This window comes from Chionomys nivalis, chromosome 1 (genome assembly GCF_950005125.1).
Source record: "Chionomys nivalis chromosome 1, mChiNiv1.1, whole genome shotgun sequence".
NCBI lineage: Eukaryota > Metazoa > Chordata > Mammalia > Rodentia > Cricetidae > Chionomys > Chionomys nivalis.
The window spans coordinates 67,123,251-67,142,693 of NC_080086.1; the positions used below are offsets into that span (position 1 = coordinate 67,123,251).

Below are 19,443 nucleotides of genomic sequence, written 5' to 3' on the forward strand. Positions count from 1 at the left end.
GAAGGTATTGCCAGCACCTTCTACTTCCTACCCACATAGGGAAAAGTTGAGTATTTTTCCAGGTGGTCATGCAATAGGCCCGTCATTAACAGTTTCTGCTGTTACCCACCAACCTGAAGATTAGGGCAACAGCAGTACCCTCTTCTTTATACTCATACAGTGAGAAACCCAGCAGGGATTTTCAGAGAGCTATTCAATTTAGAAGGCCATGAAGGGTTCAGTTCTTTCTGAACTGGTCGGCCACAAGACTGGAATACCTGTAGTATCTTCCATTTTGCACTCTCATAGAAAAAAACCTGAAAAGTTTGGTATTTTTTTATCAACAGGTTGTACCTGAAAGCCGTCTATCTGAAGAGGCTTCCCAAACTTCACCTCATCTTGGATTAGTTACCCCAAGTATTGGGAAATCACCTGCAGTCCCTACTTCCTGTTCACAAAGAGAGAAGCCTGGTATTTTCTATCAACAAGCCCCAACAGGTGGTCATTTACCTGAAGACATTATGAACACTTCAGCTGCTCCAAGGCCTACTGACCAGAAGTTTGATAGTCCAGCTTCACTCCCTACTTCCTACACATATGAAGGGCCTAATGTTTTCTACCAACAAATGCCAAAGAGTCATTTAAGTGAAGAGACTGTGCAAGGTTCAGCTCTTCCTGGACCAGCTACCCAGAATGTTGGGATAACTGTACCACCCTTTCCTTCTCTGTCGCATGGAGAAAAGTCTCATACTTTCTATTACCATGCTTTGCCAGAAAATTATTTGAGCCATCAGCCTTGGAAAGTTTCTGTTGCTCCTGGGCCTGTTGATCAGAAGACTGGAGCAGCAGTAGGCGCTTCCACAAATAGGCATTTTACTGAAGAGACTTGGAAAGTGTCATCTGCTCCTAGACCAGCTGCTCAGAAGCCGGAGATGTCAACGGTACACTCTAGTCCCTACTTAAAGGGAATAAAACCTGCTGTTTTCTATCAGTACCCTCTGTTAGAAAGTTATCCAGGCAAAGAGCCTCTGGATGGTTCAGCTGTTTCTGGATCAGCTGAGAAGACTCGGTCTCCAACAGTAACCTCTGCTTCCCAGCCACATAGAGAGATAGCTAAAGCTTTCTACCAGCAGACATTATCAGACAGTCATCTAACTGAAGAAACATTGCCCATTTCTGTTATTCCTGGCCGAGGTGACCAGAAGACTCCTTTACTATCAGAATTACCTTTTTCCTATTCTCACAGAGCAAAGAACCTGCCTGAAGGAGTGAAAGTTTCCACTGAGTTTGGATCTGCTGATGAGAAGACTGACATTCCAACAGTGTCTTCTAGTTCCTACCAGCATCAAAAGAAACCTACTGTTCCTTACTACCAAGAGTTGCCAGACAGTCATGTACCTGCAGGGACTCAGAAAGTTTCATTTGTATCTGGACCAGTTGACCAGAAGTCTGGAATTTCTCACCCATATGTTGAGATTCCCTGTGTTTTCTATCAGCAGGAGTTGCCAGATAGTCATTCAACAGAAAAATCTACAAAAACATTGATCCTGAGGCCAGCTGTACAGAAGACTGATGTGTCAACAGTATCCCCTACTTCTCCATCACTTGCAGAAAAGCCTATTTTGCCCTACCAGCCAACCCCTCCAGGTAGTCAGCTCTCTGGAATATCAACTATAACCTCTGCCTCCTACTCATATCAAGAGAGGCTCAATATCTCTCATCAGCAAAAGTTTCCGGACAGCTACCTAACTGAAGAGGCCCGGAAAGTCTTGGGTACTACTGGATCATTAGACCAGAAGACAGGGACCCCAACAATGTCATTGCCCTCTATTTATTCACAAAAAGAGGGGCTTGGTATTTTCTATCAACCAGCTCTGGCAGGGCCTCTATATCAAGAGACTCTACAAACTGCAACTACTCTACAAACTGCAGCTACTCTACAAACTGCAGCTACTCTACAAACTGCAGCTACTCTACAAACTGCAGCTACTACTAGTACAGTTGACCAAATCACCGCTATGCCAACTGTAACCTGTACTTCCTTCTTGCAAAGAGAGAAGCCTCAGATTTTTTACCAGCAGGCTCCGCCAGGTGGTCATTTGCCTGGAGAGTCTCTGAAGGTTTCACCTGCTCCTGCACCACCTGACCAGAACACTGGGGCACCAGCAGTGTCTCCTAGTTCTTACTTCCCTGGAGAGGAGTCCATTATTTTTTACCAGCCTGGCTTGTCAGGTTACCCTCTGTCTGCAGAGTGTTTCAAAGTTCCGGGGATTTCTGGATTAACTGAACAGAAGACTAGCACACCAGCAGGACCATCAGGTTCCTGTCCAGTTAGAGAGAAATCCATTATCTTCTACCAACAGACCTTGCCAGATGGTCATTTTCCTAAAGAAGCTTCGGATGTTTTAACTTCTGGACCAGTTGACCTGAAGACTGGGGAGCCACCAGTAAATTCGACTCCCTATTCTTTTGGAGAAAAGCCCATTATTTTCTATCAGCAGGCCTTGTCAGGTGGTCAACTAACTAAAAAAGACTGCAAAGTTTTAGTTGTTTCTGGGCCAGCTGACCAGAAGGATGGGCTACCTCTTATCACCTCTTCTTCATACTCAAATCTAGAGAATACCATTGTTTCTTGCTACCAAGAGTTGCCAGATAGGCCTCTAACTGAAAACGCTGGGAAAGTTTCAGTTGTTCCTGGACCAACTGACCAGAAGACTGGGATATCAACAGTGCCTTCTACTTCCCACTCAAAAATAGAGAGGCCTACTGCTTCTTACCAGCAAGAGTTTCCAGATCTTAGTGAAAAAGCTTTGGAAGTTTTAGATGATACCGAACCTATAGAACAGAAAACTGAAATACAAGTAGTGCCCTCTACTCCCTTATACAGTGAGACGCCTAATGTTTCTTATCAGCAGGAATTGCCAGATCTTACTGAAGAAGCTTTGCAAATTTTAGCTGACTCTGGAGCAGTGCCTTCTGTCCCTAACTCAAAGGATGCAACGCCCCTCATCTCTTACCAGCAAGAGTCACCAGATCTTACTGAAACATCTTTGAAAGCAGTGGGACCTGGCTCTACTGATCAGAAGACTCGGGCACGAATAGTTTCCTTCTCAAGTAGAGAGAAGCCCAGTGATTTTCATGAACAGGAATTGCCAAGTACTGGTGAGGATGCGTTAGGTGTCCAAAAGGTTGGGAAAACAACAGAACCTTTAAATTTAAAACAGAGAGAGGCCAGTGTTTTCTCTCCACAGGAGTTGCCAGCCAACCATCTCACAGAAGAGGGCCTGAAAGTGTCAGCTGGTTCTACACTTATAGCACAGACACCAGGGACTCCAACAGGGCCTTCTAGTTCTTACTTACATAGAGAAAAGTTGAGTGATTTTTATCAAAAAGCCTCACCAGCTGATGTTCTAACTGAAAATTCTCTGAAGGCTTCAACTGTACCTGGACTATCTGATCAGAATAGGAGACCCACAGTCTCATGTGGCTCCTACTCACATAAGGGGAAACATAAGATTTCAACTGCAGATCTGCTGGATGAGCAAAAGGTTGAGTTGCCAACAGTTACTCATAGGTCCTGCCTCCATAGAGAGAAGCCTGCAGCTTCATCTGTGATTGGACCAGATGATCAAAAGACTCCATTACCAACAGCTTTTCATGGTTCCTGTCCTCAAAAAGTAAAACCTGCTATTTTTGTTCAAAAGCAGTTAACAGATAGAGATCAAAGTGAAGATATTCCGAAGATTTCAACTGTCTCAGAACCAACAGTTGTAAGCACAGGTGTACCAGTACCTCTGCCTGGTTCTTATTCACACAGAGAGAAATTGGATTCATCCTGTGGATACCCCCAGGAACTGCCAGACAGACATCTAACTGAAGATGCTCTGAAGGTTTCAAGTTGTCTTGGTCAAGCTGACCAGATTTCTGATTTACCTACATTTTCTCCTGGTACTTATTCACACAGTGAAAAGCACCAACTTGTCTCAGAACATGCCCAAAAGCTGATAGATAATTTGAATTCTCCTGAGTCTTGTTCTCTCATTGCAAACAGTATGCCTTTAAATTCTCAGATTGATGACGGAGTTATCATATGTAAGCCAGAATCTTCAGGTTTTGGTGATGTTGGCTGTGAGGAAATCCGGGATATAGATCATGGTTCTAAAACTCTTAAAGAAATTCAGACTCTTTTAATGGAGGCAGAAAATATAGCACTGAAACGCTGCAATTTCCCTGCTCCCTTGGTTCCTTTCAGAGATGTTAACGATGTTTCATTTATACAGTCAAAGAAGATGGTTTGCTTCAGAGAACCCTCCACAACTGATGTTTGTACCCAGAGGGAGCCATTTATAGAGGAGATCCCTCACATTGAGTGTGTACAGAAGGACATTGGCACACAGACAAATTTCAGGTGCCAGAGGGGTGTTGAAAATTGGGACTTTATTCATTCAACTACGATTAGAAGTCCTCTACAGGAAGCAGAAGGCGCAACGAGGGTGGCATTTGATGGAACTTTCAGGCAGGTGGACGCTTCCAGGTCTGTAATGAGGTCTGAACCTGAAGGTTGCAGTACAGGCATTGGGAATAAAATTATTATCCCTATGATGACATTCATAAAGAGTGACTCGAGCAGTGAAGTAAGTGATGGCTGCTGCTCATGGGACAGTAATTTACCTGAGTCTTTGGAGTCTGTTTCTGATGCTTTTCTAAACTTCTTTCCATATACTTCACCCAAGACTAGCATAACAGATAGCCGCGAAGAGGAGGGATTGTCAGAGAGTGAGGATGGCTGTGGTAGTGTAGATTCACTGGCTGCACATGTGAAGTACCTTCTGCAGTGTGAATCCTCATTGAATCAAGCCAAACAGATACTTAAAAAGGCAGAGGAAGAGGAGTGTCGGGTCCGAGCCCAAGGTAAGGACTGACTTATACAGGCACATGCAGGCTTGTGAACGTTACAGCTTAGCAGTTTAAAATGAGACATTTGAATTTCTGAATTTATTTTCTTATAGAACTATAGAATGACTATATTTTCAACCTAAAATCCGGGAAAACAAAAGCAAAGATATAAATAAGTTATATGATCAGTAGTGCTAGTCTGAGCTTCTGGTTTTGGGAGACGTCAGATGGACGTTGAGGAAGTAGTCTGAGCTTCCTTAATTCTTGCATTGTAATATCCTTATTTTGGGGACACAGATGCCTCCAATTTGCTCTTCTGTAAATTATTTTGTGTCCTGCAGCTATGTATGCTTTCTCTTTGTTTTCTGATGAAATTTTTGGAGCGGATCTAAGGTGTATGGGAAAAACACTTATCAAGGTCTTTAGTACTAAAATTTTGGTTAGAAGTCTAAAAGAGGATATTTATTAACTTCATTAATCTCTGATAGTATCTTTGTAATGTACATAACAATCTTTAAGGCATGAAGAAATGTTTTGGATAGTAACTTGTAAGTAGCTCGTAAGCACTAACCTCAACACTGACTCGGAATCTTGATGTTAACTGACTGCGCTGTTCCTTGTACATTTTGATGCTGTCAAGATCTCTCTAGTTTTGTTCATTAATTTAAAGTATTAGGTATCATAGAAGCATTAGTAACTATAGCAGATACTAAGGGAGGTAAAGAGACTGATCAGAAGAAAAATTAAGATTAATGATTTAAATTTAAATACCACGTTTAGAGTGGCTTCTTTGGAGGTATGTCTGTGGAGGATGTTTTCCAAAACTCAGACTTTAGTTCATGTGTGATGGCACACACCTGTAATCCTTGCACACAGTCAGAGTTCAGGATTACCCTGGATTACATAGAAATACCCTGCTTTGGAGAGTGGGTAGCCTTTAGTGTGTCACATACAAGATCTCTTGATATGTCACCTACTTAAGACCATGTGTTCAGCTTTGTGCTGGGCAGTAAGGGGCAGATGTTGCTGGTTTTCTTTGCTCATGTAGTCATTGAAAAATTAGCAGTTTCACAATTTTTAAATATCAACTGTTTGTGATTTTTTTTATCTCCAGCCTTGAATCTAAAGTTTAATTTAGGACATGACTATGGATACTCCATTTCAGAATTAAATGAAGATGACAGGAGGAAAGTAGAAGAGATAAAGGCGAAGTTGTTTGGTCATGGAAGAGCAACTTGCATGTCTGAGGTATTGAAGAAACCTAGAAATGAATACTGAAACTGTGAAAGAGCAGTAGAGATTAGAGCTCTTACTTGGCATCAGTGACTCCAGAGGAGTTGCTGGTGATCTTGGGATAAAGTTTTATTAGAGTCTTAAATTCTCTAAAAATTAAGATTGAAAGACAAGTGTGTGTAAGTTTTGATTAATTCCAAATTATCATAGCAGTAAAACAAGAATTGAGTTGTTTTGCTAATTTGATTGTTTTGTTTCATTTGATTATTCAAGACAGGGTTTGTTTGTGTAGTCTGCACTGTCCTGGAACTCACTCTATAGACCATGCTGGCCTCGAACTCAGAGATCCATCTGCCTCTGCCTCTTGAGTACTAGGATTAAAGGCGTGTGTCACCACTGCCCAGCTTTCCAGTGTATTTTTACAACTGAGAGGTTAAATGTCTCTTTTACATCTTGCAATTCAGATGAAAATTCAGTTTCAAAAGTATATATTTTGTTTAAAAATAAAGTTAGTTAGCCGGGCGGTGGTGGCGCACGCCTTTAATCCCAGCACTCGGGAGGCAGAGGCAGTCGGATCTCTGTGAGTTCGAGGCCAGCCTGGTCTACAAGAGGTAGTTCCAGGATAGGAACCAAAAACTACGGAGAAACCCTGTCTCGAAAAATCAAAAAAAATAAAAAAATAAAGTGTTTATTTTCTTTCGTTAGTGAACTGTTTCTTGAACAGAAGCACTTATCTAAAGAGAAGTTTATTCTTGTGTTTACAGTCCAACTCTCGAAACAGACCATTAACAGATGCCATTTGAGCTGGGCATGTGTACTTTAACCCCCAGAGATGGCAAGTTCAAGGTTCTTTAGCAAGATTGTTTCTCAAAAACCAAACTAAACCAACACCTTTCCACCCCTGACAAATGCCATTGAAATGTTTTGGATTGATTGCCTTTCCTAGTTTTGTCTTTATTTCTTACCCTGACATGCATTGACTCTCTGCTCTTCAGTGTGGGTTTGAATTAAGAGTCAGCATGATTTGGGCCTGGAGAAATGCCTCAGTGGTGGGGAGCATTTGTTGTTATCCTTGAAGAGGACCAGGGTTCAGTTCCCAGCACCCACATTGTAGTTCACAACTCTCCGTAACTCCAGTTCCAAGGGGTCTGACACTGTCTTCTGGCCTCAAGTCACCAGGCATACATATGGTATACCTACATACATGCAGGCAAAACACTCATATTCATATAAAGAAAAGAATCTGCATATGTATCCATTCTTTGAGTGGTAAGGTTCCATTTTGTACATATTCCACATTGTTTTCTCCATCATCCCTATTGGACACTTAGTTTGGTACCATGTCTTGACTATTAACTTTTTAAGCCTTTTAAAAGAGGTCCTCTTACATATCTATTAATATGTTGACTTATTGTAATATTTTAGGAAGAGTTGTTTAAAAATAATGTTTGACAGGTACTAAAGTGTTGGAGGAAGGCCGCTTCTTCGTCCCGGCCGCCCAGAATCGAAATAATCACACAGAAACTGTATTAGTTAAATCACTGCTTGGCCCATTAGCTCTAGTTTCTTATTGGCTAGTTCTTGCATCTTAATTTAACCCATTTTTATTCATCTGTATATCACCACGAGATCGTGGCCTACCAGCAAAGTTTTGGCATGTCTGACTCTGCCTTCCTTCTCCCAGCATTCAGTACAGTCCCCCCTCCCCCATCTACCTAAGTTCTGCCCTATCAACAGGCCAAGGCAGTTTCTTTATTCATTAACCAATGAAAACAACACATAAACAGAAGGACCCCCCACACCACTAAAGCAATAAGAATTTAGAATAAATTGCATATATTCATTTTGTGGGGAGGGTACCACACCAAGGTCAGAGGACAACTTGCAAAAATCTGTTCTTTCTCCCACCATATGAATTCTGGGGATTGAACTTAGTCAGGCTTGACAGTAAGCGTCTACATACTGGGTCATTTTGTCATCCCAAAATCTAAAAAGTTTTAAAGTGGGAGGATCACTTAAAATTTGATTTATTAAAACTTGAAAGATGTTACAGGAAAGGTAGGCCATGGAGTGGTTCATAGAAAGAAGTCACAGGAAAAAGTAGGCTACAGAGCTAGAAACACAGTTTAGGTAAGTATCAATCTAATCCCTTCCAGTTTTAAACTGGAGGAAACTTGGATTTCCTAGTGATGTGTCAGATTAAAAAATGGCAACTTGGTATACTTAATTGAAATTTTTTTAAAGTCATATGTTTTAAATTGTATCACATGCAGCTATAAAAAGTGGTCTGAAGAGAGGGTATGTGGTATGTGTCCTGCTTCCAGCTTCTTCAGTGATCATATCTTGCAAAGCCTTTTTTTTTCTTTTTGGTTTCAGACAGGATCTGGTTGTTCTTGGAATTTACACTATAGACTCACAGAGATCTGCCTGTCTGTATCTGCCTGTCTCTGACTCTCAAATTCTGGGATTAAAGGCATGCACCTCTGTGCCCAGCCAATGCTTTGCAAATTTTTAATGATCCCAGCTATGACATTGACTTTAATACAGTCAAAATACTGAAAACTAAACTAGCTAAGGCTACCCTGTCATAGCTACCTCTTCTGTAACACTTAACAACCACTAGACTAGTCCCTATTTTTATATTTTGTAATATCAAGAATGTCATAAAAATGAAGTCATTTTTGTATTGGCCTTTTTCATTCAAAATAACTGAAACATTTGAATTAAGAGTAATTCTTTAGAAACTTAGGGAGGTATTGCTTTTATCAATAACCTTCTCTTTGTATTGCTTTGGATGCCCCACAATATGTTTAAATATTCACCTCTGAAGAACATTTTAGGGGGTTGGAGAGATGACTCAGCCGTTAAGAGCACTGGATTTTCTTCCAGAGGACCCGGGTTCAGTTTCCATCATCCACATGACAGCTTACAACTGTCTGTAACTCCAGTTCCAAGTGATCCAACACCCTCATGCAGACATACATGGAGGCAAAACATCAATATACATAAAATAAAAATAATTACTTTAAAAAAAAGAGAACATGTTAGTGGTTTTTGGATCTTGGGTTTTATAAACAAAGGTTGCCTAGCATTCATGTTGCTTTGTGTGGGAACATGCATTTGTTTCTGTGGTGTCAGTGTCCAGGAGTTCAATTTGGATTATTTGGTGGCCATTTTGTTTAAAGATAAGTGATTCACTTACCCGTATCCTCAACAGCATTTAGTATTGTTTTTTTAGCCATTCTGTTAGGTTTGTCAGGAAACGTAAGATACAGCACACACACACAAAATTTTTGTTTATGTGCATGTGAGTGTGCGTGCATATTTATGTGTACATGCAGGTGCCCATGGAAGCTTGGGGGTATTGTATCCCCTGGAGCTGGACTAATAATGGTTGCTGGGAACTGAGCTTGGGTCCTCTGCAAGAGCAGTAAGTGCTCTTAACCACTGAACCATCTCTCCAGCCCCTAGAAAGACACTGTGTTGTGTTTTTGTTTGTTTGTTTGGAGATAGGGTTTCACTAAGAAGTAGCTCTGGCTGTCCTGGAACAGTGAGGCCAGCCTTGAACTTACAGAAATCTTCCTGCCCTTGCCTCTCAAGTATTCATTGTAGTTGTAGTTTACGTTTTCCTAATGGTTTTTGATGTTGAACATTGTTTTTGTTTTCTTATTTCTCTCATCTTTTTATGTCCTGTTTATTGACATATCTATGTGTCCTTTTTTGTTGTTTGTTTGTTTGTTTGCATGTGGGTTATGCTAGGAATCAAACTCATACCATCATCCATGGTAGGGAAACACTTTACCACTGACACTCACAGTCTCATTGCTGAGTTTTGAGTTTTGTTTTTTGCTTTTTGTTTTGGTGTGTGTTTTCTTTTTCAAGATTTACTTTTTACTTCTACTGTTACTGGGTTTTTTTTTTTTTTTTTGACACAGGTTTTTCTGCGTTGCCCTGGCTGTCCTGGAACTTGTTCTGTAGACTAGAATGGCCTCGAACCTAGAGAAGTGCTGGAATTAAAGACATGCACTGCTACACCCCAATATATTTAGTATTTTTTAACAATGTATAAATGTGCGTGTGCGTGCATGTAGGCATGTGTACATGAATGCAGGTACCCTTGGAGGCCAGAGGCATTGAATCCCCAAAGCTGAAGTTACAGATGGTTGTGACCAGCCTGGTGTGGGTGTTGGGAACTGAACATGGGACCTCTGGAAGAGCAGCTAGTGCTCTTAACCACTGAGCTGTTTCTCCAGCCCCAAGAAGAACATTTTTAAAAGAGTTTTCTAAGTCCTCTTCATTATCATGAGCTATTTTATCCTGTAAAGTTTCATTTTTCTTGCTGATCCTTTGACCTGTCTTGTAGACAAATAAGATGACCTTCATGGTCATTTTTAGCTTGGATATGAAACTCATCCGTATATAACTTTGGACTACTTTAAGTAGGAACCTTTTTATATCTTCTAGGGCTTGCAGAGTCCACGGGGAATAGGATGTGTGCCCGAAGCTGTATGCAGTCACATTGTTATTGAGAGTCATGAGAAAGGATGTTTCAGGACTCTTACTGCTGAGCGACCACGACCAGACAGCCGCCGTGGTGTTTTCCGACCTGTTGAACCTTCAGATTTGATTAGAGGACAACGGAGCCCATCATCAAGGAGAGGCAGGCACATCAACCTTTCCAGATCGATAGATCAGAGCAATACCCGTTTCAAAGTTTGGAATTCCTTTCAGTTACAGAGTCATCCCCCATTTCAAAAACTTGCACCTGATGACATCAAAATTAGCAAGGGTGTTGGAATGCCATTCCATGCAAACATGGACCCTCAGCCATTGGGATTAGTAGAGCCTACTTGTGTGCCATCTAAAGAAATGGATTTTCTTTCCTCATCACAAATACTGCCCCCTGAACCCATGGAGGAGTTCACTACCTCCGTCACTTTTTCTTCTCACCAACACTCTAAGTACATTTCTGATTCCTCTGTTGTTAAGGTTGGTGTTACTGAAGGTAGCCAGTATACTGGACCATCTTTAGGAGTGTTTAAGTCTCATATCTCTGAAGAGCAGATTTCTCTTAGAGATCTTAAACAGAAAACCTCTTCCCCTTCATCACTTAAAAGACATAGTCATTCACCAGTGACTGTTTTAGCAGAAGGTAGCAAGCAAAGGCAAAAATTACTTCTTGATTTTCAGCATTCTTATCAAAAACGAAAACTTTTAGAAAGATCAGAGTTTAAAGCCAGTCCTTCTGAACCCAGTGTCAGTCCAAACTATAGCACTTTCAAGGGAATTCAGTTTTCTGGTAAGGATACCACTATTAACCCAGATGAACCAAACATTACACTTGATGTAAAAGAGAAGAATGTACCTGTAGCTCCTGATCTACCTTCTTGCATTTTCCTTGAACAACGAGAGCTCTTTGAACAAAGCCACACTCCACATACAGATCACCAGATGAGGAAATACTCTTCTCCATTTTGTCCAGACATTGCTTCTTGTATTTTTCTTGAAAAGAGAGAATTCTTTGAGCAAAGCCAAGCCCCACATGTAGATCGTGAAAACAGAGAAGACCATTCTTTCTTTCCTAAGTGCCAGGATTATATAATTGCAGATCTTCCTTCTCCCGACTTTCTTGATGAGCAGGAATGCAAATCCCCAGATGTAGATGACCACATGAGAAAACAGCCGTTCCCTCTTTCTCAAGGTCAAGATTGGGTAGTAGAAAAGACCCAGCATATACCTCAGTCACAGTTTTCTAATACGATAAATGTTGAAGCCAAGTTCAGTAATTTGATCTCCCAGTCAGCCCCTGACCACTGCACATCTGCCTCTATTCCACCTCCAAATAGGAAAGCACTTTCATGTCTTCGTATAACTCTTTGTCCCAAGACTTCTTCCAAGTTGGATAGTGGAACCTTAGATGAAAAGTTTCATTCATTGGATCCTGCTTCTAAAACAAGAATTAATAGTGAGTTTGACTTTGATCTTCGAACTGTATCTTCAAGGTCATTGGAACCAACCTCCAAATTACTGACCTGTAAACCTGTAGCACAGGAACAAGAATCTTTAGGTTTTCTAGGACATAACTCTCCACTGGACTTGCAAGTTGCACAGTCTTCTCTTCCAGATAGTGAGACTATTTCTCAGGACTTGAAAACCAAACCTACACAGAATAGCCAGATAGTAACGTCAAGGCAAACACAAGTGAACATTTCAGATTTGGAAGGATATTCCAAACCAGAGGGAACTCCAGTATCTGCAGATGGGTGAGTTGCTGTGATAAGAGGCAAACTGATGGAATGTATAACAAAGGATTTAAAATAAGTAAATGGAAAGACTGTGGGGTGGGAATGAGGGCAGAGAGCAGTGTGATTTCTTTACAGAAGATTGAATCTAACTGGTCTGATAGAAGTCTTTTTTCAGAGGTATGTAAGTAAGTGAACATGTGAAGTAACATGGGAAGAGCGTTTTGCAAGATTTGACATCAGATAGAAGAAATCTAAAACTTTGAAAAAAAACTTTGGTTATCCGTTAGTACAATTGACTTGTTTTTATGTTGGAGATGCACTGATGATTTCCTGGGCGGTTGAAACATAAGTGGGGAAAGATTTATTTTGATCATGGTTTTAGAGGGGGCAGCTGATGTTTGCTTGCTTCATCATCATAGATGGCATAAGGGGATGAGGTGGAGGAGCCGCCAAGAAAATGCCCCCAGTGATGTAATTTCTCCAGCTGTTCTCCACATTGGACAGTTCTGCCATCTCACAGTAGTCTGTCTATATTTTGAGTCCATCAGTAGTTTGAACTATTCCTAGATCAGAGGTGTCATGATCTAATTAGTTCTGCAAATACCCTCAGACATATCCAGTCATTTCTCAATCCAGTTAAGTTCACAGTCATGACTAACCATATTTCTGCTTGCATGCTCTCTTTGCTTGTATTTCTCTTCTCCCTTTCTAGCTATGAGTTCTCTATTATATTTAGTACTTACAAGAGATTTTTAAAAAATGCCTCACGACTTTATAGTATTTAGTCACCTAAAATATAAGCACTGTAGCCAAACCAACAGTAAAAAAAATCATCATGTTTCTGGATGTGAAGTTTCTCTTACCTTGTGTTATAGGAATGGAAATTCAGTTCATGGGCAGGTTAATTAGGTTTGTCTTACTCGGCTTAATATTAGTAATTCATCACAGCTTTAGTTTTCCCTTCATAAGTCTTTATGGCTAATGATTTTGTGTTAATGGTTGAGAAGGTAGCATACTACAGTGGAAAGCCCAAGGAGGAAAGAGAAATGTTTGTTCAAAATCTACTGGCATAAGTGACATTGATATACAGTCTTATTTAGTTTTCATGACAACTTGATCCTGTGACTGACTGGGAAACCAAGGCATTGTCCCCTGTGCAAAATGGCGCTGGTGGGAGAAGATGGCGCAGTAGCAGCTTGTTGAAGCCAAGCAGGGACTCACTCCCACACAGCTGGGTCGTGCACATTCTTGAGCGCTTCTTTAACATTTCTTGTGGGTGAACTTTCTTTCATCTACATTTTTTTTCAATTTAATTTTAATTCACACTTCTGAGAAGATGTAGAAGGGAAGGATTGAGAAGCTCAAAGCCCTTTACAAAGCTGCAGTGATTAAGAAATGGATTTGGTGGATGGATCTAGAAAAAACTATATTATGTGAGATAATCTAGACCTAGAAATACAAATATGTATTCACTCATAAGTAGCTTTCAGACATAAAGCAAAGAAAAACCAACCTACGTTCCACAACCCCAGAGAACCTAGACAACAAAGAGGACCCTAGGAGAGACATACATGGATCACAGTATCTGGCAGTAACAAGATGGATTCATACTTAAAATTCAGTTCTCATCACACAAAGAGAATTTGAAAGGAAGTTTATCATTCACACAAAAATATCTCAGGGAGGTCTGGCCCTAATAGGTCTGGACTAGCTTGAACAAGGCATACAAGGTGAGTTGGGCTAATGGTAGCTGGAGCAGAAGACATGCATGACGGGCTAAAGCTGCCTGCCGGTACCAAAGGAAGCATAGACTCTTGCCAACCTCTCCAGCTAAGGAATCAAAGTGGGGAAGGAAAAATCTTAAAAAGAAGTTGGTGATTGAACACTGGAAATGGAGGGAAACCATTATTGTGGTTGTAGAGATTACTATCTACATCCTTAATTTATTATATCCTATATTGATATAGTTGCCTGATATTTAAAGAATTTTCAGCTGTGCTCATGAGAAGTATTCACTTGTAATCTTCCAGGCTTGAACTGACTTCCTGAAAGTATTGGTAATCTGTGAAGATTTGGAGATAGGTTTGTACAGTTAGTAGAATTCATCAATGAAATTGTCATAGATGGGAGTTTTTATTACTGGTACAACTTATTTAATGCATATGATCGTACACAGATTTTTTTTTCTGGTCAGTTTTGAAAAAGTACTTTTTAAAAATTTTGTCTTATTTTAAGTTGTCATGGTGATAAACCGTTGTGGCATTAGGTTTTTTATTTCTGATATTGGTAATCTGGTCATTCTTGTTAAGCTTTTAAAATATGGGTTTTGGTAAGCCTCTGTATTGTGTGTTTTCACTTTTGTTAATTTCTACTTTTATCTTTTATTTTGCATATTAACTTGTTTTTCTACCTTCTTGAAAGTAAATGTTTATTTTTAATGCATTCATCCTTTTTAGCTAATTTTCAGCCCTTTTTTCTAATATGTCTATAGAGAGTTTTTATGTAGTTTTCAGGATTTTTTCCTTGTCCCATTGACTAGTGCTGTGTGTTTCTTAACTGCATTGTGGCCACGGTGATTACTTTTAATGATTTCACTATATTTAGGCATTCAGAATTGCTTAGTGATATTTTTATTTTGACCAATGTGTGGTTGAAAGATGTGTGTTCTGCTGTTGCCGTGTGGGATGGAGAACAATCTGGTCAGGTGTGCTGTTGAATCTTTCCTTTTGCTGTGTTTGGCTGCTTGTTAATCAGCATTTTACATGGTCACACTTTCAGATATAATTTTCTTATGTTTCTCCTTTCTTTTGATTTTATTTTTAATTTTTTTGGAGTAAGTTCTCCTACTTTGTCATTTAGGAAGGAGTTATTGACCTGCCTCATCACTTAATATGGCACATTCCTATTTCCTAAAAGTTCTCCTATGTAGCAACAGTGAAAACACCCGGGTCAGGAAATTGATACTGCTTCATTACAGGCGTCTATTTCTTCTAGTGTCTTTTATAGCAAAGCAAACAATTCAGAATTGCATATTGTATTAGTTATTATACATGCTTAATATTTTTCCTTTGAAGTTGTTTCTTCAGTGGTTTCTTTTGCTTTTGAGTATTTTGAGACAGGGCCTCTCTAAATAATAGCCAAGGCTGACCTGAAACTGACTCTGTAGACCAGGCTGGCCTGGGACACACAGAGATCTGTCTGCCTCTGCCTCCCCAGTGTTGGGATTAAAGGCGTGCTCTACCACATCCAGCTTTGCTACTTTCTTGATGTTCATAATCTTGACACTTTGAAGATTTTATAAAACAATTAATTTTTGAAAAGTTTGAGTTTTACGATGATTGCATGTCTGTTAGTTATGTCACACAAATTATACTGACCTTCTTCATTACATCCTACCATGTTGCACAGTTTTGATTTGTCCCGTGGTTGGAAACCATCACTTTAATTGCTTAGTAAGGTTGTGGTAGTTACATGTTACCATTGTAAAGTTACTCTTTCCTCCCATGTAACTGAATATTTTATGCGAGCTATTTTGAAATTGTGTAAATACTTTACTGTTTAGCAAATTTAGTTTATTACTTATACCTATACTGAATCGTGCTTTCTTACTGAGTGGTTTATAATTTACTATTTTTATTTTCTTCTGCTTTTATTTCGAGACAAGTTCTCACTGTGTAGCTCTGACTGTTCTAGAGTTTACTATGTATACTGGGCTGGTCTTTAGCCCATAGAGATCTCTCTGCCTCTGCCTCTGCCTCTGCCTCCAGAGAGCTGGAATTAGAGGTGTGCACCACTACTCCTGGCTCATTTTTGTTCTTGATATAGAATCTTTGTAGTTCAGGCCAGTTCAAACTTGTGATCATAGTGCCTCACATATTGGGGTGACCAGTGTGTGCCATGAGCTCTGGCCATTGCTGCTGTTTTGCTTTTTCATTTTTATTCAAAATATACACAGACTATCAGATAAGCACAAAATAAGTCAAGAAAACTGAATGCGGTGTCCTAGGCCTATAATTCTAGCATCCAAGAGTCCAAGTAGGATTGTCATGAATTCAAGCCAATTTGGTTTGTGTACTGAGTTACAGAGTAAAACTCTTTCAAAGAAACCAAAATAAATAATAAGTAGATTTGAAAAAAAAAAGTTCTGAACTGTGCTAAGTATCCATTACTCAGTTTATTTGCTGGTAGTATCTTACATAAGTGAAGAGTATTATCAAAACCAGTAAATTGACATAACCAAAATACATTTATCAGACTACAAACCTTAGCCAGATCTTGCCTTTTAAAAAAAGTACTCAGTGTTTTGTTTTGTTTAAGGTATATGTGTTTAAATCTATGAAATTTGTTGACATGTACAGATTTCTGTAGCTACCATCTACATGCTACAACAAAAGTGAAAATGTGGTTCCCTGTGCTGCAGGTCTATGTTCTTTCTCTTCCCCCCCAGTGACCCATTTCCTGTGACTGCTGTTCAGATTAGCTCTTCTCTCCCTTCCTCCTCCTTTTCCTGTTCTTAATGTCTGAGGTCGAACTAAAAGCCTTGGTCATTCTAAGCACGCACTTTACCAGTGAACCAGTGACCAACACTCCCCAGCCTTTTAACAAAAATTAACAATACTGTGTTCTATTTAAACTAATACATCTCAAATATTTTAACGTGCTATCAATAAAGTTATCTCTTTACATGTAGTCTCAAATAGGCTTACGACCTCAGGTGACTTTTGTTTAAATATTTTTATTTATTGTGTGTGAATGTTTTGTCTGCATGTACATCTGTTTGCCACATGTATGCCTGGTGCCTGTGAAGGTCAGAGGAGGGCTTCAGATCCCCGGAACAGGAGTTACAGGTGGTTTGGGGCTACCATGTGGGTGCTGGGAATTGAACCTTGGTATTTTGCAAAAATAGCTAGGCTCTTAACCATTAAACTGTCTTTCTTCCAACCCCGACTTCAGGTGATTTTTAGTGTTCCTAATCGTGTGCAAACAGTGCTTCCCCTCCTTTCATAGTGATAGGAGTCAAACCCAGGGCCGTGTGCCAGGCAAGTACTCCACCACTGAGCTGCACTCCGAGTCCTTACTTGATTGTTAATGACAACTAAAATAATTCTGCAGTCTCTGCTTTCAACCTCTGTAGGCAGCATGGCTCAGCTTGTATTGTCCTTTTGAATGGCAGCACAGATAACCTCACTTGAATCTGTATAAATGCTTCTAGCAGTTTAGCTCTGATCTTTAAAGCAGAGGTCTTTATTACTGCAGTGAGCTGGTTGTACACATCTGTTACATAATGAATCGAACTTAATGGTCAGGTCTCCTTTTCTGAAAGTCAGACCTTTGTCTATCATCTGTACCCCCAAGACAGGAGATAGTTGAGAGTCTGCTTCCCTACCCCCTTTTCCTTTCTTTGAGTTTTTTTTTTACTGTATTTTATTATTATTAAAAATTTCCACCTCCTCCCCACCTCCCATTTCCCTCCCTCATCTCCCCACTTCCCCTTCCCCTCCCTCTCCAGTCAGGGTTCCCTGCCCTGTGTGAAGTCCAGGGTCCTCCCCCCTCCATCCAGGTCTAGGAAGGTGAGCATCCAAACAGGCTAGGCTCCCACAAAGCCAGTACGTGCAGTAGGATCAAAACTCAGTGCCATTGTCCTTGGCTCCTCAGTCAGCACACATTGTCTGCCACGTTCAGAGAGTCCGGTTTGATCACATGCTACATCAGTCCCAATTCAGCTGGCCTTGGTGAGCTCCCATTAGATCAGCCCCAATGTCTCTGTGGGTGGGTGCACCCCTCACAGTCCTGACTTCCTTGTTCATGTTCTCCCTCCTTCTGCTCCTCATTTGGACCTTGGGAGCTCAGTCCAGTGCTCCAATGTGGGTCTCTGTCTCTAAACATTATCCTGAATGAGGTAACCCAGACCCAAAAAGATGAATGTGGTTATGTACTCACTCATAAGTGGATTCTAGCCATAAATAAAGGACATTGATCCTATAATTTGTGATCCTAGAGAAGCTAAATAAGAAGGTGAACCCAAAGAAAAACATAGTTATCCTCCTGGATATTGTAAGTAGACAAGATTGCCAGGCAAAAATTGGGAACTTGGGGGTGGGGGTGGGATGGAGGTAAGGGGAGATGGGGAGAGAAAAGTTAGAAGGGGAGGATGGGGAGAACTTGGGGGAATGGGAGGGTTGGGATGGAGGAAGGGTGGATATGGGAGCAGGGAAGTATATATCTTAATTAAGGGAGCCATCTTAGGGTTGGCAAGAGTCCTGACTCTAGAGGGGTTTCCAGGTGTCCAAGGAGATGTCCCTAGCTAGTTCCTTGGGCAGCTGACGAGAGGGAGCCTGAAATGACCCTATCCTATAGCCACACTGATAAATATCTTACATATCACCATAGAACCTTCATCTGGCGATGGATGGAGATAGAGACAGAGATCCTTTGAGTTTTCTATGGAGTAGGAGAGAACATGTTTGTAGAGAGACAGAGATGACCAGATTGAAACTTCATCTCTAGTATGGTTTGTGCTTTCCCTTTTCTGATCAGTCAACTACTGTGCAACTACCTGTCATTTTTTCTGTCGGTCTTTCCCTTACTCAGTACTTGAATGTTGATTCTGGTTACCGTTTAGTGAGCATGCTCTTCTCATCCCGTTTGGGCTTTCATTGATTATATTAGACTACTTTCAGCTTGCATACCACGCCCCTGGTGTCCCTAAAATGGTTTTGTCTCCTCAGAGTGACTCCTTACTAGGTTTTGAATCCCTATTCTTGACTATTCTGCATGTAATGTCTCCCTCATTTTGCCCAGGCTTATGACATTGCATGTTAGGCTCCCCTCTATTTAGCCATCTTCATCCTGTTCAGAATCTGACTCCAGGTGCTAGGCTACCTCAAGTCGACATCTTCATTGTGATTTTTGAATTCTAAGCCAAGCTATCTTCCAACCTGTTTAGACCGTGGCACCATGGTCCGTCAGATTCTATTTGGCGTCTTATTTCCCAAGCCATCCTGTATATAAAACATTTTCCTTAATTGCTCTAGCTCTACCACTGTGCACACACACACTAACCCATTTCTAAGCTTGATCTTAACCAAAA

General features: G+C 40.5%; 1 protein-coding gene across 1 annotated transcript in view; it reads left to right on the plus strand.

Annotated features, from left to right (window-relative positions):
- Nucleotides 1–19,443, plus strand: part of Alms1 (ALMS1 centrosome and basal body associated protein) — a 134,634-nt gene that overhangs the window by 54,180 nt on the left and 61,011 nt on the right. Inside the window, exons 9-11 of the mRNA XM_057770407.1 lie at nt 327–4,890; nt 5,990–6,123; nt 10,573–12,371. Coding sequence (XP_057626390.1) covers nt 327–4,890; nt 5,990–6,123; nt 10,573–12,371 — 6,497 coding nt within the window. The remainder of the gene's footprint in view (nt 1–326; nt 4,891–5,989; nt 6,124–10,572; nt 12,372–19,443) is intronic.